Below are 13,789 nucleotides of genomic sequence, written 5' to 3' on the forward strand. Positions count from 1 at the left end.
GAATATTCATATTGCAGTTAAACTCTTGATGAAGCAGTCATAAATGCAAGTTTAAAATGTCAAGTGTTTTAAACCACTACTCAAAAGAGGAAAGAGAAAAAGCTAAAATTCAAGCAGTATTTTTGGTGATAAAAACATGTGAGACCTTGATCTGTATGGTATTTACTTTGTGATTTTAGAGTAATTTTAAAGTGAAATAAATGTAAACTTAAATTACATCTGCATGTGGTGGCCTGGTTTCTATTTTGCATTTTCTGGTGAACACTGAAAATTTTTCTTTTTGAATATACTCAGATGCGAAGACGAGCAGGTTGACTGATGTCTTGCAACAATTCCGAGATGGAGTTTACCCTCAGTATAATCCAGAAAAAGTAAGTGTTTACCCGATGGAAAATTGCTTTGATCTTAGGTTGAATAATTAACATTTTAATCTTCATAAATAGTTATTTTTATTTTATTTGTACAAAGATTATTTGATACACTGCAAATGAATTCACATATTACTTGTATTTAATTCCAGTTTTTTTTAAAAAATGTTTACCTTCAATGATGTAGAATTTTATGTTCAGAAAATGACAATAGGCTTTTACGTCTTGGGGTAATGACAAATTTATTTTCCACAGATTGCTACATATATATGTTATAATGTATAAATTTGTTAAGAGTAGAGCATATAATATTGTGTAGTAGTGGCAAGGTACACAATGTCTCATACATGCTTTCTGTGAAACCTTCAAAGTACATTTATAATAATTATGTCTTAAAAGAGAGAGACTTTTTCCTGTGAAAAAGTGCCAAGTAAAAGCACATTGATTAATAAAAGATTTAAAGTTGATTTGTGCGGAAAAATGAATTTAGGGAGTCAATTAAGTGTCTCTTTAATCCTTCCTGAAGTGAAGGATTCAAAATATTTCTCTCAATGATTTTTTCAAATATTTATAGCTTTTCAAGTATTTATAGCTCATGTATTCATATGCAATATTAGTGGCTCAGTTTTACTGATTTTAACTTCATCTGTTTATATGAAAAATTAGTGCATGAACTTTTGTATTTTGAAATGTTTTATGTTGGCATCAACCTATTTTGTGGTTAATCCAATCTGTTACATGTAGTTTTTCAAGGTCAATTTTGATAAAATTATAATGCAAGTTGCCATAGCACCTGTTTACCTTGATCACTTAAATACACACATTAAATTCTAGAACTATACCTTCTCAAGATATTTTGAATGTGTCCAGGCTTTACAATACACATCATGTTTTAAATTGTTCGGCTCATGAACAACTACATGTTTTTTAATGTTTTTTTTTCCATACCTTATATATGTTGCTTTTGCTTATTTTCTCTGAATTTCAGGGCTCGAAATTAAAAAATCCCCTGTTGCCTTTTGGCGACCAACTGGAGAAATATAGTCGCCAGTTTGTATTTACTAAATGACGTACATGTAGCTCATAGTATCCATCAGCTTTGATTGTTTGAAAATATCACGGATAGAAGTTGGTATAAATTTGGAGGTAAACTGGCTAAGTTGTTTATGCTATTTGGTACATTTTTTATGATGAATGCAAAGCAAGATTTAACTTTACTCTTTTAATTTAAATCTAAATCATAGAGAAATCTGGTCGCTAAAGTGGAGACAAAACCAGAATTTTTGGTTGCCAAGGAGAGAATGTTAGTCGGATTAGCGAATATATCTTTTGCAATTTTGAGCCCTGCTGATACTTAATTTTGTGAAATAAGAGGCAATTTTGGTATGAGATGATTTTGTGATTTGGCAGAGAGATTTTCTTGGAGCCCTTCAGTAGAGTTGAAAGGGACTATTTATGACATGAAATTTTCTGGGCTACGTGTACGTCTTGTAATTCAAACTGATGAGGCCTTGTTAAGATAAAATTGCGGCAAGTGTCACTGCCTTGAAAGAGTGATATAAGACAGATAAAATGATGGCAAATGACATAAAGATGGGCTAAAACTACCACAGCGGCAAAGACATGCACAAGTGCAATACCAACCGGGATATGGCTTCCTTCTCAATGTGTGAAAAAACAAGTTTTAATATTCAGGCTAGGGATACATATCCCCCTTCCCTCACCTAACAGGCCAAGAGCTCTTATGATTAGACGTCTATGTACATGGATATGTTGTAGGTAAAATACATTCTCACCTTTAAAAAAATCTTCTTGAAAATTTTAACAATAAGTACAATACCAACCTGGTTATGCCTTCCTTCTCAGTGTGTTAAGAAACAGGTTGTGAAATTCAGACTAGGGACATACATGCACATTCCCTCTGCCCTCACCAAACAGGGCCTAGAGCTGTGATGTGTAGACATGTATGTACCAGTGATTTGTTGTAGGTAAAAAAAATTCTTAAAAAATCTTAAAACTTCGACAGCGGCAAAGACAAGAATATGTGCAATACCAACAAGGTCATTCCTTCCTTCTCAATATGTTACATTTGTAAAAATGTTTTGGAATTCAGACTAGGGACAAACGTATGCCTCTCCCCTCACCTAACAAGGCCTGGAGCTCTGATTTGTAGATATGTAGTTGTAGGTACACTTCATTTTCATCTTATGGAAAACTATTCTTAAAAACTGTAAGACTACGACAGCAGCAACAACAACAATAAGTACAACACTGAGAGGGTCATGCCTTCCTTCTCAAAATGTGGAACAACAGGTTTTGAAATTCAGAGTAGCAGCGTGCAAAGAAAGTCATGTCTGATAGCTCGGGGCTATTGGATTTTGTCATCAGGCTAGTGATTTTTGTTCCTAACTTGCTCGATAATGCTGTTTTTTGGGGAAATTCAAATTACAGAAGGATTGTAATCAATCCTGGTGATCAAAAAGTGTTTTGGGGCTAGTTGGAATGACCTTGTGGGCTAGTACATGCTAGCTACAGCTTGTCTGAATGGCAAGCCGTAAAACTGACTTTCTTTGCACCCTGGAGTAGGGACATACATACTGACCACCCGTCACAAGAGTGCCTACAGTGCTGTGATGTGCAGGACATGTACAGTATGTTCATAGATTTTATTAAGCCTGCGTTTTATATTTGTATTGTTGTGATCATAACTAAATAGGTCCAGTGATCTGACAGATTGTAGTGATTATAACATAGAACTTAAGTTTGCTTCAGCAGTTTGTGGAACAGTGGCTTGTCATTGTGACAATTTATTGTTGAACAGCAGTACAACATCCATATGATTACTCTGATCGCCGAACTTTGTTTCAGTGCTCCAGAATCTGCAGTTGTTGTAGTTACGTAATTGGAAAGCAGCCTCTCAACATTATCGAAGTTTGGCAGAATAAAGTTGTTTGCTGAAATGGCGAAGAGAAACAATTCAGTAAGAAAAGAAATGCAAAATACAGCCAAGAGGGAAGACAGCTAAATGTCAAAAATGTTGTCTTCTGTACATGCCAGAATCTTAAAAGCTTTAATTTTGTTTCCAGGACAAAAGTTAGCATACATGTTCATGTACATGTAGTTGTGTACTTTTACCAGCGTTTTGGGCTGCTTGAGAAATCACATCATATAATCATTGTTTTCTTAAGCTGGTCCCACTTTGCATAGAAAAACAATGTAGTTACTTTCAACTGAGATCTACACTGTACGTGTACAATATTAGGCAATGCTGTACAATGGTCTTCTTTACTACTCATATCGTGATGTCAATTGTTTTTACTGACTGTGCCTTTTGCATGCAGTTGTTAAAGCCTTATTACTCCCAGCCCTCTCACCCCTGTGGATGAGTGTTGATAAGTATTTACCAAACTCTCCACTGAGGTTCTCAGTGTGATGGTGTCTGGTGGTTGCCGCTCACAGGGTTGTCATGGTTAGCAGCTTCCGCGCTTGCATGTAACTCCATCAGTTTGTCCAGGCACTTTCCCCACTCCCATCTATTGTTGATGGGTTTAAATCTGAAATGAATGGATCTAGACTTCAAAATTGTTGTCTATAATAAGCACAGCACATGTACAGGCACACTGTATAGAGAGTTTAAGCTTCATGTATATGGCAAACGGCACATTCAAGTTGAGAATTTCTCAAAATAGAAAATGAGGAGGTAAACACAGCTCAGAAAATTCTTATGGATTAAAAATTGTGTCTATACTACTAATTCATGTGTAGCAATAATTAACAGTAGGTGCCAAGCAAAGGGAAACTTGGTCAGGTGATACAAATTCGCATTTGCCGTTTGACGTAAATGTTATGCTTAACCTCTCTTATGTCTCTTTGCCATGGAACTTCGAATTATTGTGAAAAAAATTATTTCCTGCCCACAGGTAAAAGTACAGATGTACATGTGTACCTTGTGATTTGTGTATGATTATAGTAAATTGTTACATATACAAAGTTCATATGGGAACTGATCCTCAGTCTCTGAACCACCAGCTAGTGCTTGCCAAAGATAATAACTTTTATTGTAGCCTTTATGATAAAGTGAGTAGGAGGAAAAAGATATTTCATACTCCTGAAGCAAATCTATAATTTCTTTCATGTGTGATTTATTTTCTAGCCGATGGACTATGAGGGCTTCAAGTTGTTTATGTCGGCGTATCTTGGAGATGATGTCAGTGAAGACTTGTGCCAACATCTTTTCTGGGCATTTCACAAACAAGTTGCTGTAAATTCACCATCACTATCACAAACTATCATAGACAGTGTGGCTGCTACAGTTGTTTCAAACTCTCAACAAGATGTCCACAAATTCGATCAGAGGAGACGTAAGTCTACATGCATCTCTTTAAAATTTGCAATTGCATCTGTTTTTTAGTAGTCATTCATGGCTTCTGCTTTTTCTAAGTACACTTACTTGTATCTTAGAAACATTTGTGGTTACCTACATTGTGTATTTCTTTCAGATTTATTTTTTCTAATGTTAGTTCTTATTTTCCTGCATACCAAAAAGAAGCCCCCAAAATGCTCTTTTTTTCGGGGGCAGAGTCATAAAAAAAACTATGTGTGCTAAAAAATCTTCCTGTTACATGTATATCCAACATAGTGGCAGTGCTTAAATTCAGGCACCATTTGCAACCTTTTAAGTCATAATATCCTTATACCAATTCTCCTAACTGATCACCATACAATTCCTAAAAGAAATAGATGAGAGAATTTGGTCAAACACCAAAGATGTTTTCCTATGGTTATCTTTTTTATTGATTCTCTCAACCTTTTCTTTTGATGAGGTATGGATATTGTTGGGAGAAAATTGGTATTGGTCACCCTTTAAGTATTGCTTAAAGATTTTATGGATACAGTAGAGTTTTTTAGTGCCATCACAACCAAAATCACTTAAGTGTAGTAATGTTTTCAAGAATTTTTGAATTGCTTGGGTAACCATTTTGAGAGACCCATTTGTTCATTTGGCTATCCCCACCTTAAGAAAGAAACTAGACTCGCCAAAAGGCGAATTTACTGGGCTGCTTCTGCTTGGGCTTACACTGGACAGAAATATTGTATTGTATGAAAACGAGAAGTTTACTAAAACAGGCAGCCATCCATGATCCTGATCCATGGACCTCATTAATAATTACACTGAGATGATCCTCATTTGTGGTCTACCATTTTCATGTGAAACACATTTTCTTCTCCTACAAGATAAAAGGAATTCAGTTTAAAGATTTTTCTCTTGGTATTTTTCTCTAACTTCTTGCTTTCATCAGCATGCACTTTAAACAATGATAGATGAAACGATGGGTAACATATTTTTTACTGTGATACTAATATGAGTTAAAAATTTGCTCGAGTTTGCTGTTTGTCTCACCAGTGACTAAATTTTCTTCATGGCAGAAAATAATATTATGCCGTTTTATAACTCCTCGGAAGTTTTTGTGCCAGTTAAACAATATCGAAACACTATTCACAGTCCTTGGATATTAAAAAGACTGAAACGCACGGAAATGCACTATGAGCCCTTGTTTACTTCTGATCACGTACGCTAAATTCTCTTTTCAAGTGATTCATCTCAATACACAATAATTGACCCTTATATTTATTAAAACCTCTTGGTTCATTCATATTAATACTGTATTGCCCCTCACTCAAAACACCTTTAGGTTTTGTAAGTCGTGTGTTATGTTTTGACATAAATCGATTATAGTCTTTTTAAGTTCCCATTTTGCGGTGGTTTCAGATTACATCTCCATAAAATGCTACACATGGCATGAAACATCACACAAGCTATAAACTTTCAAAAGTTTTTTGAAATTCACCAATGCTGACGTCAATAATATTGTGCTTGCTGAATGGGCGAACACCCAGAATAGAGGAGAAGCATAACAAGATCACGTACAAATTTAATGATAAAAGCTTAGATACTGATACAAACAAAAGCAACACCTTAGGGCTTATACACTTGAAAACAACTGTATGCCCTCTACTCAGTCACCAAACCTTGTCAGTAATAGCTCCTATTTACCTCAAGTTGGGGCTCCCGGATCAGATATCCAGGTGAAGCTTTGAACTTGTGTGCAAAATTCTCAAAGTTCCTATTTTTGTCCGTGTCTTCTTTATACTTAGCTGAAATTTAGACCTCCAAAGTGGCGTGTGTTGCATTAAATAGAAGAAAGTACAACAATGAAAAGCTAGTCTTCTAACATGGCAAAGTTGTAGCCTGCGTGGCAGGCGTTAAAAGGGGAAGGGGAAGGGGGAATTTGGGCGCGCGAGGGAGAAAGGAAAGGAACGTCTGCAAGGACGCCATTGTTTTCTCTGTTTTTCATGCTCAGATTCTGAGCGAGAAAATAGTGATTGGTCAGAATTAATTAAATTTCAATCTTCGACTTAATACCTTTTTCTGATTGGTTGAAATCAACATCACACCATTTGAGTAACTAAACATATATCGTTAGTGAAGCGTGATGAGATTTCTCTAGGGGAATTCATCATTAGAAGGCATCAATTTCAGCTCAAAAAGAGAATAGAAAAAGGCAGTTAAAGAACTGTATGAACGAAAAGGCCTGTCAGCAGATGAGGTTTACTGACTGGTTCTGAAAAGAAGAAGAAAGAAAGGAAAAAATCATGCTGCCTGTGTGCTTGTTATCTGCTGCTTGTTATCTGCATTATCAATGGCAAGATAATTGAAGACAAAGCGATCTATAACTTTTGGCGATTTTTGGTTGAGGACTTCTTCTTGCCAGTTGTAAAACTGCCGGGAACTTCTTCAAAGTTCAGCTCTTCTTTCCCCGCCACCTGCGTTCTTTTGTGTGCTCAGCTGGATCCAATTGTCCTGATACAAATTCAAAGAGTGCGTGACGGCAAAGTGTTTTAATAATTTAATTGAAAGTTGCGAAGAGCCGCCACATTTCTTATTATTAGTTTTCCAGGCCGATTCCTTCAGCAACAACTTGAATAGATTTATGCTGGATTTTATGTAACTCGTTGTTGCGACTTTCAAGGAAGATTCCTTCCATGGACAACCGCATTTGAACTTTTTTTATGGTAGCTTTACTTTAGATTTCTTGTTTTCGGAAAACAAACGGAAAACAGTGCGAAAAATAAGACTAGAATACGTGCATGGCGGCCAGACTTATTTGACAGCTAGTCATTCACAGTTGCGTTATTTTTGTTGTTTTTTTTAAATTAGTAGGCGGGATGGCGAAAACAATGGCTTCCTTTAAGGCGTTCCCCTCATCCCTCCTCTCGTGCGCGTGGTCTCGCGCACTAATTCCCTTCCCCTTCCCTTTCCAACGCCTGCCACGCAGGCTAGCAAAGTTGTCACTTCCCTTGCTCATGGACGACCATTTCTTAACATCAGGATTCATGTGACACTCATCTGCAACTGAGTTGTTCACTTCAGTACAGCAGCTTACAATCAAGTCTTCAACCATAGTTTCATCAATATATTGGTATAATACTTTGCTCGTAAATTGTGCCTATTAATTGTTCGTGTACTACATAGATCATTAATAATATTTTCGGTCGCCTCCGAAGAAAAACATACACCCGTTGGAGGGAAGATGTGAGGGTATGTCTGGTACCAAGAAATGGTGTTCTCAAGTGGTTTCATTCGATTTTCCCTTGCACAAATATTTTTTATACCTCGCGCCCACCCCCCAGGAACCCAGAAGACATTACGAATCAAGAAGGTTTTTTTTTTAAAGCAATTCAATCATAGGAGTCACTTAACAAGTGTTGTCACTGTTCAAGTTTAAGTCAATTGATGATGTTGGCGCTGGGAAACCGAATCAGAGAAATGCTCACGTTGCATACAAACCCACATGCCGTTCACGGTAGGTTCACACTAAAGGATGGCTATGGGCATCAGTTTTGAAACAGGCCGTTTCGTGAACTCAAAGAGAGAACTAAAATTATAATTGGCTTGCGTTACAGGCAGCCCAGTAATAATGATGTTTGGAGGTTCAAATGCTCTAATTCTACCAGGATATAATAATTATTTTGTTGAATCACCTCTGCCTCGATCTGCTCAACATATCATTAGTGAGCTCTCATCGTTTCCAATATGATTTCATGTTCCCAAAAGTTCATTGATTTTTACATGTATCACCAAACACTGTAAGAGAGCGAGCTGTTGGGATTTGTATTGCCGCAAGTTGCCCAGTGAGAGAATAAACATTGTGCTAGTTTTAACACAGTTACACACAGAAAACACTCAGTTTGATACCTGGGTGCAAGACTCTGGAGCAAGATACCAAGCAAGGACAGTTCTTGATTTAAGTAACATTTTAGATAGATGTTGTGGCTGCTACCTTTGCAATTTGTAATTTTAAATTTTTTTAATTACAATTTTAATTACAAGATTTTAGAATTTGATAATTTTTAATGGCGTTTTTGTACTACATATGTTAGTGAGTTATCATTAGTACCGATAGTTTCTAATTCTAACTCTTAGTAGATTCTAGTTTCGACTCTATATTAATTTGTTTTGTATTTTTAGATTGTATTTTAGAAAGTTAGTTGTTCCCTAATAACAGTGGGGAATCCCCTCTGCTAGATTTTTGCTTGACACGTTAATAAAGTCATTATTATTATTAAAGGAACAGTATCCCGTTACTGCGCATGCACCAAACTTTGATTTTTGGACAGGATGTCGAGAAATCAAAAGATGCTAGGAGAGTGAGAGAACCTTGAAACATTCGTTTGCATTGCGCTTGGCCGAGTTCAATACTACACTAAAACTTCTCAGGGTTACAGATCAATGATTTATTGTTCCTGTTAAGTTTCGATTTGGGCGAAATCGGAATTTTTTGGCATTACTTTTATTGCGGTTGGCCAAAGGACCAAAAGATGGGAAGCGCTTTGATGCCAATTGAAGGCTTATTTCTTCTGCTAGCTTCCATACCAGCTCAGATAATTGTGAAAGGAATATGCAGAAATGAAACAGCAACAATAAAGACTGTAAGAAAGAAACCATTGAGACACTGATGTGACTGAGGAGATCTTGTGGAGGAGAGCTTCGTGAAGCAGAATGTTTTGCAACAACGCGTTGGTAAACTTTTAAATGAACCTTCCTACAGCCGACAAAATCAAACAAACAGGCGCTACATGTTTAGAAAAACTAGTGCCATGAAATCATAACATAATTTTTGACTAACCTTTGTGATGATTCATAGCGTTGAGTTTGCACTTTTATTTATGTCTTTCAAACGTTTGAGGCTAGAACACGAGCAAATCATATGAATATTACGGGACTTGGAACAATTGACCTCTGACACGAGTTTCACATTTGAAAAGCTGTTTTTAAAGCGGGCAGAACAAGATTTTTGGGTCGCAAGGTGGCCCTGCTTGCGATAAAATTGTGATGAGTCTTCCTGCTGTGAGCCAAATTTTAATTAAGACGAAAGACTTCTTTGCAAGTCTAAAATATTACTTGAGAATGTAAACAACAAATCTCCGTTGGCAGTGTGGTCCGGAAAGAAATCTTGTCAGGTCAATATGACAGTTCTATTGTCTTTAGAAGAAAAACAGATGATGCTCACGCGTGCGCATAATCAGAACTCTGTCCCTTTAACTTGGAGAAATATACGTATAATAACCATCTCTTCTTAGCTCTGTTAACTTATAGCTGACTCAAACGTTTGTTGATATACTAATCTGTTTATAATTATTGTAGTGTTTTCATAAGCAATGACAACCCACAAAATGCATTTTCTACATGTAGCTCCTCTCAGAGAAGATGGCTACTTTTTTCCCTTTGTTTCAGTAATTAAAGAAAGATTTTTTGCATGTTATTGATAAAACAGTCAGTTTCATTACTCAATCCAGCTTCCTCTTTCAAATTTTGTTGAAAACCCTGATATTGTTTTCTTTCTATGAATTCTTAAAGTAAGCCTTTGTATAATCAGTACAGTGTTCCATTGCTACTATACACTTAACACCAGAATATCTTCAGATTTGTGCATGTCAATTAAAACGTAATATATAAATTTGAACATTCAACACTGTGTTTTTATAGACATACAGAGTACAATATGCTGACAACACTAATATTGCAACTAACTGTTCAGGTTGTAGAATTTTAGAAGAACTGAAAACCCATGTGCTAACCTTAATTGTTATAAATGTTTGTTTCTTAACTGGCAGAGAGAAAAAAATCAGTGCTTTTGGCTGTGCTATAGTTACCTGTTCAGGGTGGATTGAATAATTTATTACCTGTCACTTGACTTGTGACCTGAATTTTCCCTCCACTGATGTAGTGTCAAAAATGATATATTTTTTGTTTCCTATGCAACTATTAGATCACGGGAATAAAACTTTCTGTATATATGTTACAGGTCAAAATTGTATTCAGGTTAAAATTTTTTAACCTAGGTTGATTCTCAATTTCCTTAAGTCTCCTAGCCTTAATTATTCATGAATTAGGGCTAAGAAACAAAGGAAAGTGATCTAATAAATTTAAAACCTGAATGTAATTTTGACCTGTAGCATATTTCTTTAGCTTATGTTGAAGGTTATCAACAAATTTAATCCACTGAAGATTGTGAACTTAATTTATGCATAAGGAATTGCAATTTCAGTATTAAATACATAATTTTTTTATTTAATAAGAAAGTAAATAAATTTTTTGATCTCAAACCTGCCATGATGTTTGTTAAACCAACAGTAATTTTTACAAATGAGATAACTTAACTTCAATCAGTAAAAAATCACCTGTAATTCATAAAAATTCATAAACAATAATAACTCTTTAAATCATGAACTACACATTCAGTTTCAGAAATTCCAGGTATTCACAGTGGAGCTGGAACAGCAGCGCTGGTTGCCACAGCAGCAGCTGTAGGGGTTGGCGATAAACCAGAAATAACACTATCTAAAGTCAAAGATGATGAACCTGAATCCAGTGCTAAACCTAATGGATCACCCAGCATTAAAAATAATAATGATACGATACCAAAACCACAACCATCACTCACTCTTTCTCTGGCGCCTCAAGATTCTTTAGGCCTCGGCTCATGGGGGCGAAAATCTCCTGATTTAAAACACCATTTCCGGCGACACTCTAGTGGCTCATTCATGGGTTAGTGACTACATTAACATCCTTTAATCATAAATTGACTTCATATAAAGCTTGAGTTATTTCACTTAAACATCAATTTATATATTATATTTTTTTGTAACATCTTTGATCATCGCTTTGTTGCTGCTAAAATAACAACTAATTGTTAACGGTAATGCTGGTTATAAATTATGTTTTTGGTACAGCTGGGAAATGGAGGGGTTCAAGATAGAGTTTGAGTCTCTAAAAAAGGGTTGGGTTAAGGTGAATAGTTCGTTTACTAAGAGGCGTTCCATACTTCATTCAACTTGTACTAAATCAACAACATCAAACTTAACATTAGACCTGATTTAAGATCAAATAAATAAATAAATAAATATCAAAATCCAGTGCGAAGAATGAATTTTGTGATAAAGTTAAATAATAATTTTCCTGATCTATGTTGGTTGAAAAAAGCAACTTTGATAAAGATGATCAACGTTGAACGCTTGATGAACAATTTTGCATCATAGGAATAGAAAATCATGGGCAATTTTACCAAAACCTTTCAACATTCACCATTTTCTGAATTTCATTTTGAATAAAAATGGTGGTAGAGTGAGCCTGTTCAATTTCACATCAGAAACTTATTAATAAATACTTTCATGAGCAACGTCTTCCAGGTGCATGTCTCGAGTTTTTTGAGTGTTTCTGATTGGTTGAAGCAAATTTTGAGCCAATCAGAAGCAGTACCCAGATCCAGGTTCTGACCCTGTAACAGGATGGAATTTCTGTGCTTGTTTCTCAGACATCACTTTTTGGGGAAACTAGTGGTTGCGTCATGAAATGTTGGCTGTTTTCTTAGGCTAGTTAGTAAAGAGGATCCCCTTAGGTTGTTAGTTGTAAGGTGGTAGGTTTGTATCCTTGCATTACTTGGAATTAAGAGAGCGAGATCTCCAAAGGAAATAGTTCTCAGATCATTTTCATTACTTTTTTTTGTTATGATGGATACTTTGTTTACAGTATTGTTTTGCTTTCCTTGTTTTCTTTTGATAAAAAGTAGTTTTAAATGTGGAACGATTTCTTTACAGTGAAATCAGGCATCAGAAAGCTTTAAGATAAAGTCTGAACTCATGGGCTTTTAACACAGATCCCCCATGGCCCTAGATGTCAGCCTTACAGCTGTCAGAAATTAAATAAAACCGTGCTGAAATAAACTTTCTGAGTAGTTGTTTTTAAGTGTTATTAGCTGTATTTCATGTGTTCTGTTTTTCTCAGCATTCAAAGTGGCCAATGAGCATCCACCAGCTCACCCACGGTCCAGTTCACAGAGGAAGAAAATGTCCAGCGAACAAGTTAACCTTCTGAATGTGAACCCAAATGCAAACACAGTACCCATGGTGTCGATAAGAGAGATCGCTTGCTATCTGTCTATGCTAGAGGGCGGCAAGGTGGAGGACAAACTGGAATGTAAGAACATATAAGTAGATGATATTATGTGTCAAGTGGAGATAATGAATTTCTCCTTGAATGTTGAAAATATTTCAAGAATGAGCACAGCAAATGAGTGAAATATTTTTTAATGCAAGAAGGGAAACTTATTATAACCAGGCAGCCATGTAGTGTTCTATTATTGCATCGAGTGTGAAATACCAAACCATTTCACTGTAATATTTGTTGCGAAAGGCGCAATTTATGATGAAGCCATAGCAACAGTGATCTTTTCACTAAGTGTTATCCAAAATGTTTCCATGTGAAAGCTCACCTGGTATTTCATTGTTGTTTATACAATACAATAAATTAATTAATTTTACTACGTGTACTTACAGCAAAGAGCTGGAAGAGATGCAGTAATTTTTGTTAATGGGGATTCGAAACTTATCCCTAGTTGAAACTGTCTTCCTTATGTAATATTTCTAGCTTTTCACCAGTTTTCCTGATATCAGATGTGTGCTACAGTAACCATCGCTTAGCAAAATTGCCATAAAATCACCATAAAAGTGCACAAGAGGAAAAAAAATCACACATTTTTTATGAGGCAGGTACAAAAGTCGGACCGGATCAACTCAGACCGCCATTCCAGGGCGGATCAACTGGGATCGACTCGGATCGAATAAAAAAATAAAAATAAAATAAAATTGGACTAGGATGAACTCGGATCATAAAAAAATCAACTTGGATCATAAAAAGAAAAATAAAATCAATCGGCGTCACTTACCTTTCACCCGCCATTTTGTTTTTTTTTCTCATGAACTCGTGGTTGCGTAAATTAATTCTATTTTTATTGTTATTAATTTTAATGATACACTAGTGAGCAGCACACACACACTTCCAGTGAACATTTTTAACTTGA

General features: G+C 35.8%; 1 protein-coding gene across 4 annotated transcripts in view; it reads left to right on the top strand.

Moving 5' to 3' along the window:
* The window catches only part of LOC140931064 (diacylglycerol kinase beta-like), a 40,870-nt gene that overhangs the window by 2,591 nt on the left and 24,490 nt on the right, over positions 1 to 13,789 (top strand). For 2 of the 4 annotated variants that reach the window (XM_073380804.1, XM_073380806.1), the window contains exons 2-5: positions 295 to 371; positions 4,522 to 4,729; positions 11,173 to 11,478; positions 12,715 to 12,906. In XM_073380804.1, coding sequence (XP_073236905.1) covers positions 295 to 371; positions 4,522 to 4,729; positions 11,173 to 11,478; positions 12,715 to 12,906 — 783 coding nt within the window. Of the gene's footprint in view, positions 1 to 19; positions 139 to 294; positions 372 to 4,521; positions 4,730 to 11,172; positions 11,479 to 12,714; positions 12,907 to 13,789 lie in introns of those variants that run through there. The other 2 variants (XM_073380805.1, XM_073380807.1) reach the window with 2 other exon arrangements.

Source organism: Porites lutea, chromosome 3, assembly GCF_958299795.1.
Source record: "Porites lutea chromosome 3, jaPorLute2.1, whole genome shotgun sequence".
Classification (NCBI taxonomy): Eukaryota; Metazoa; Cnidaria; class Anthozoa; order Scleractinia; family Poritidae; genus Porites; species Porites lutea.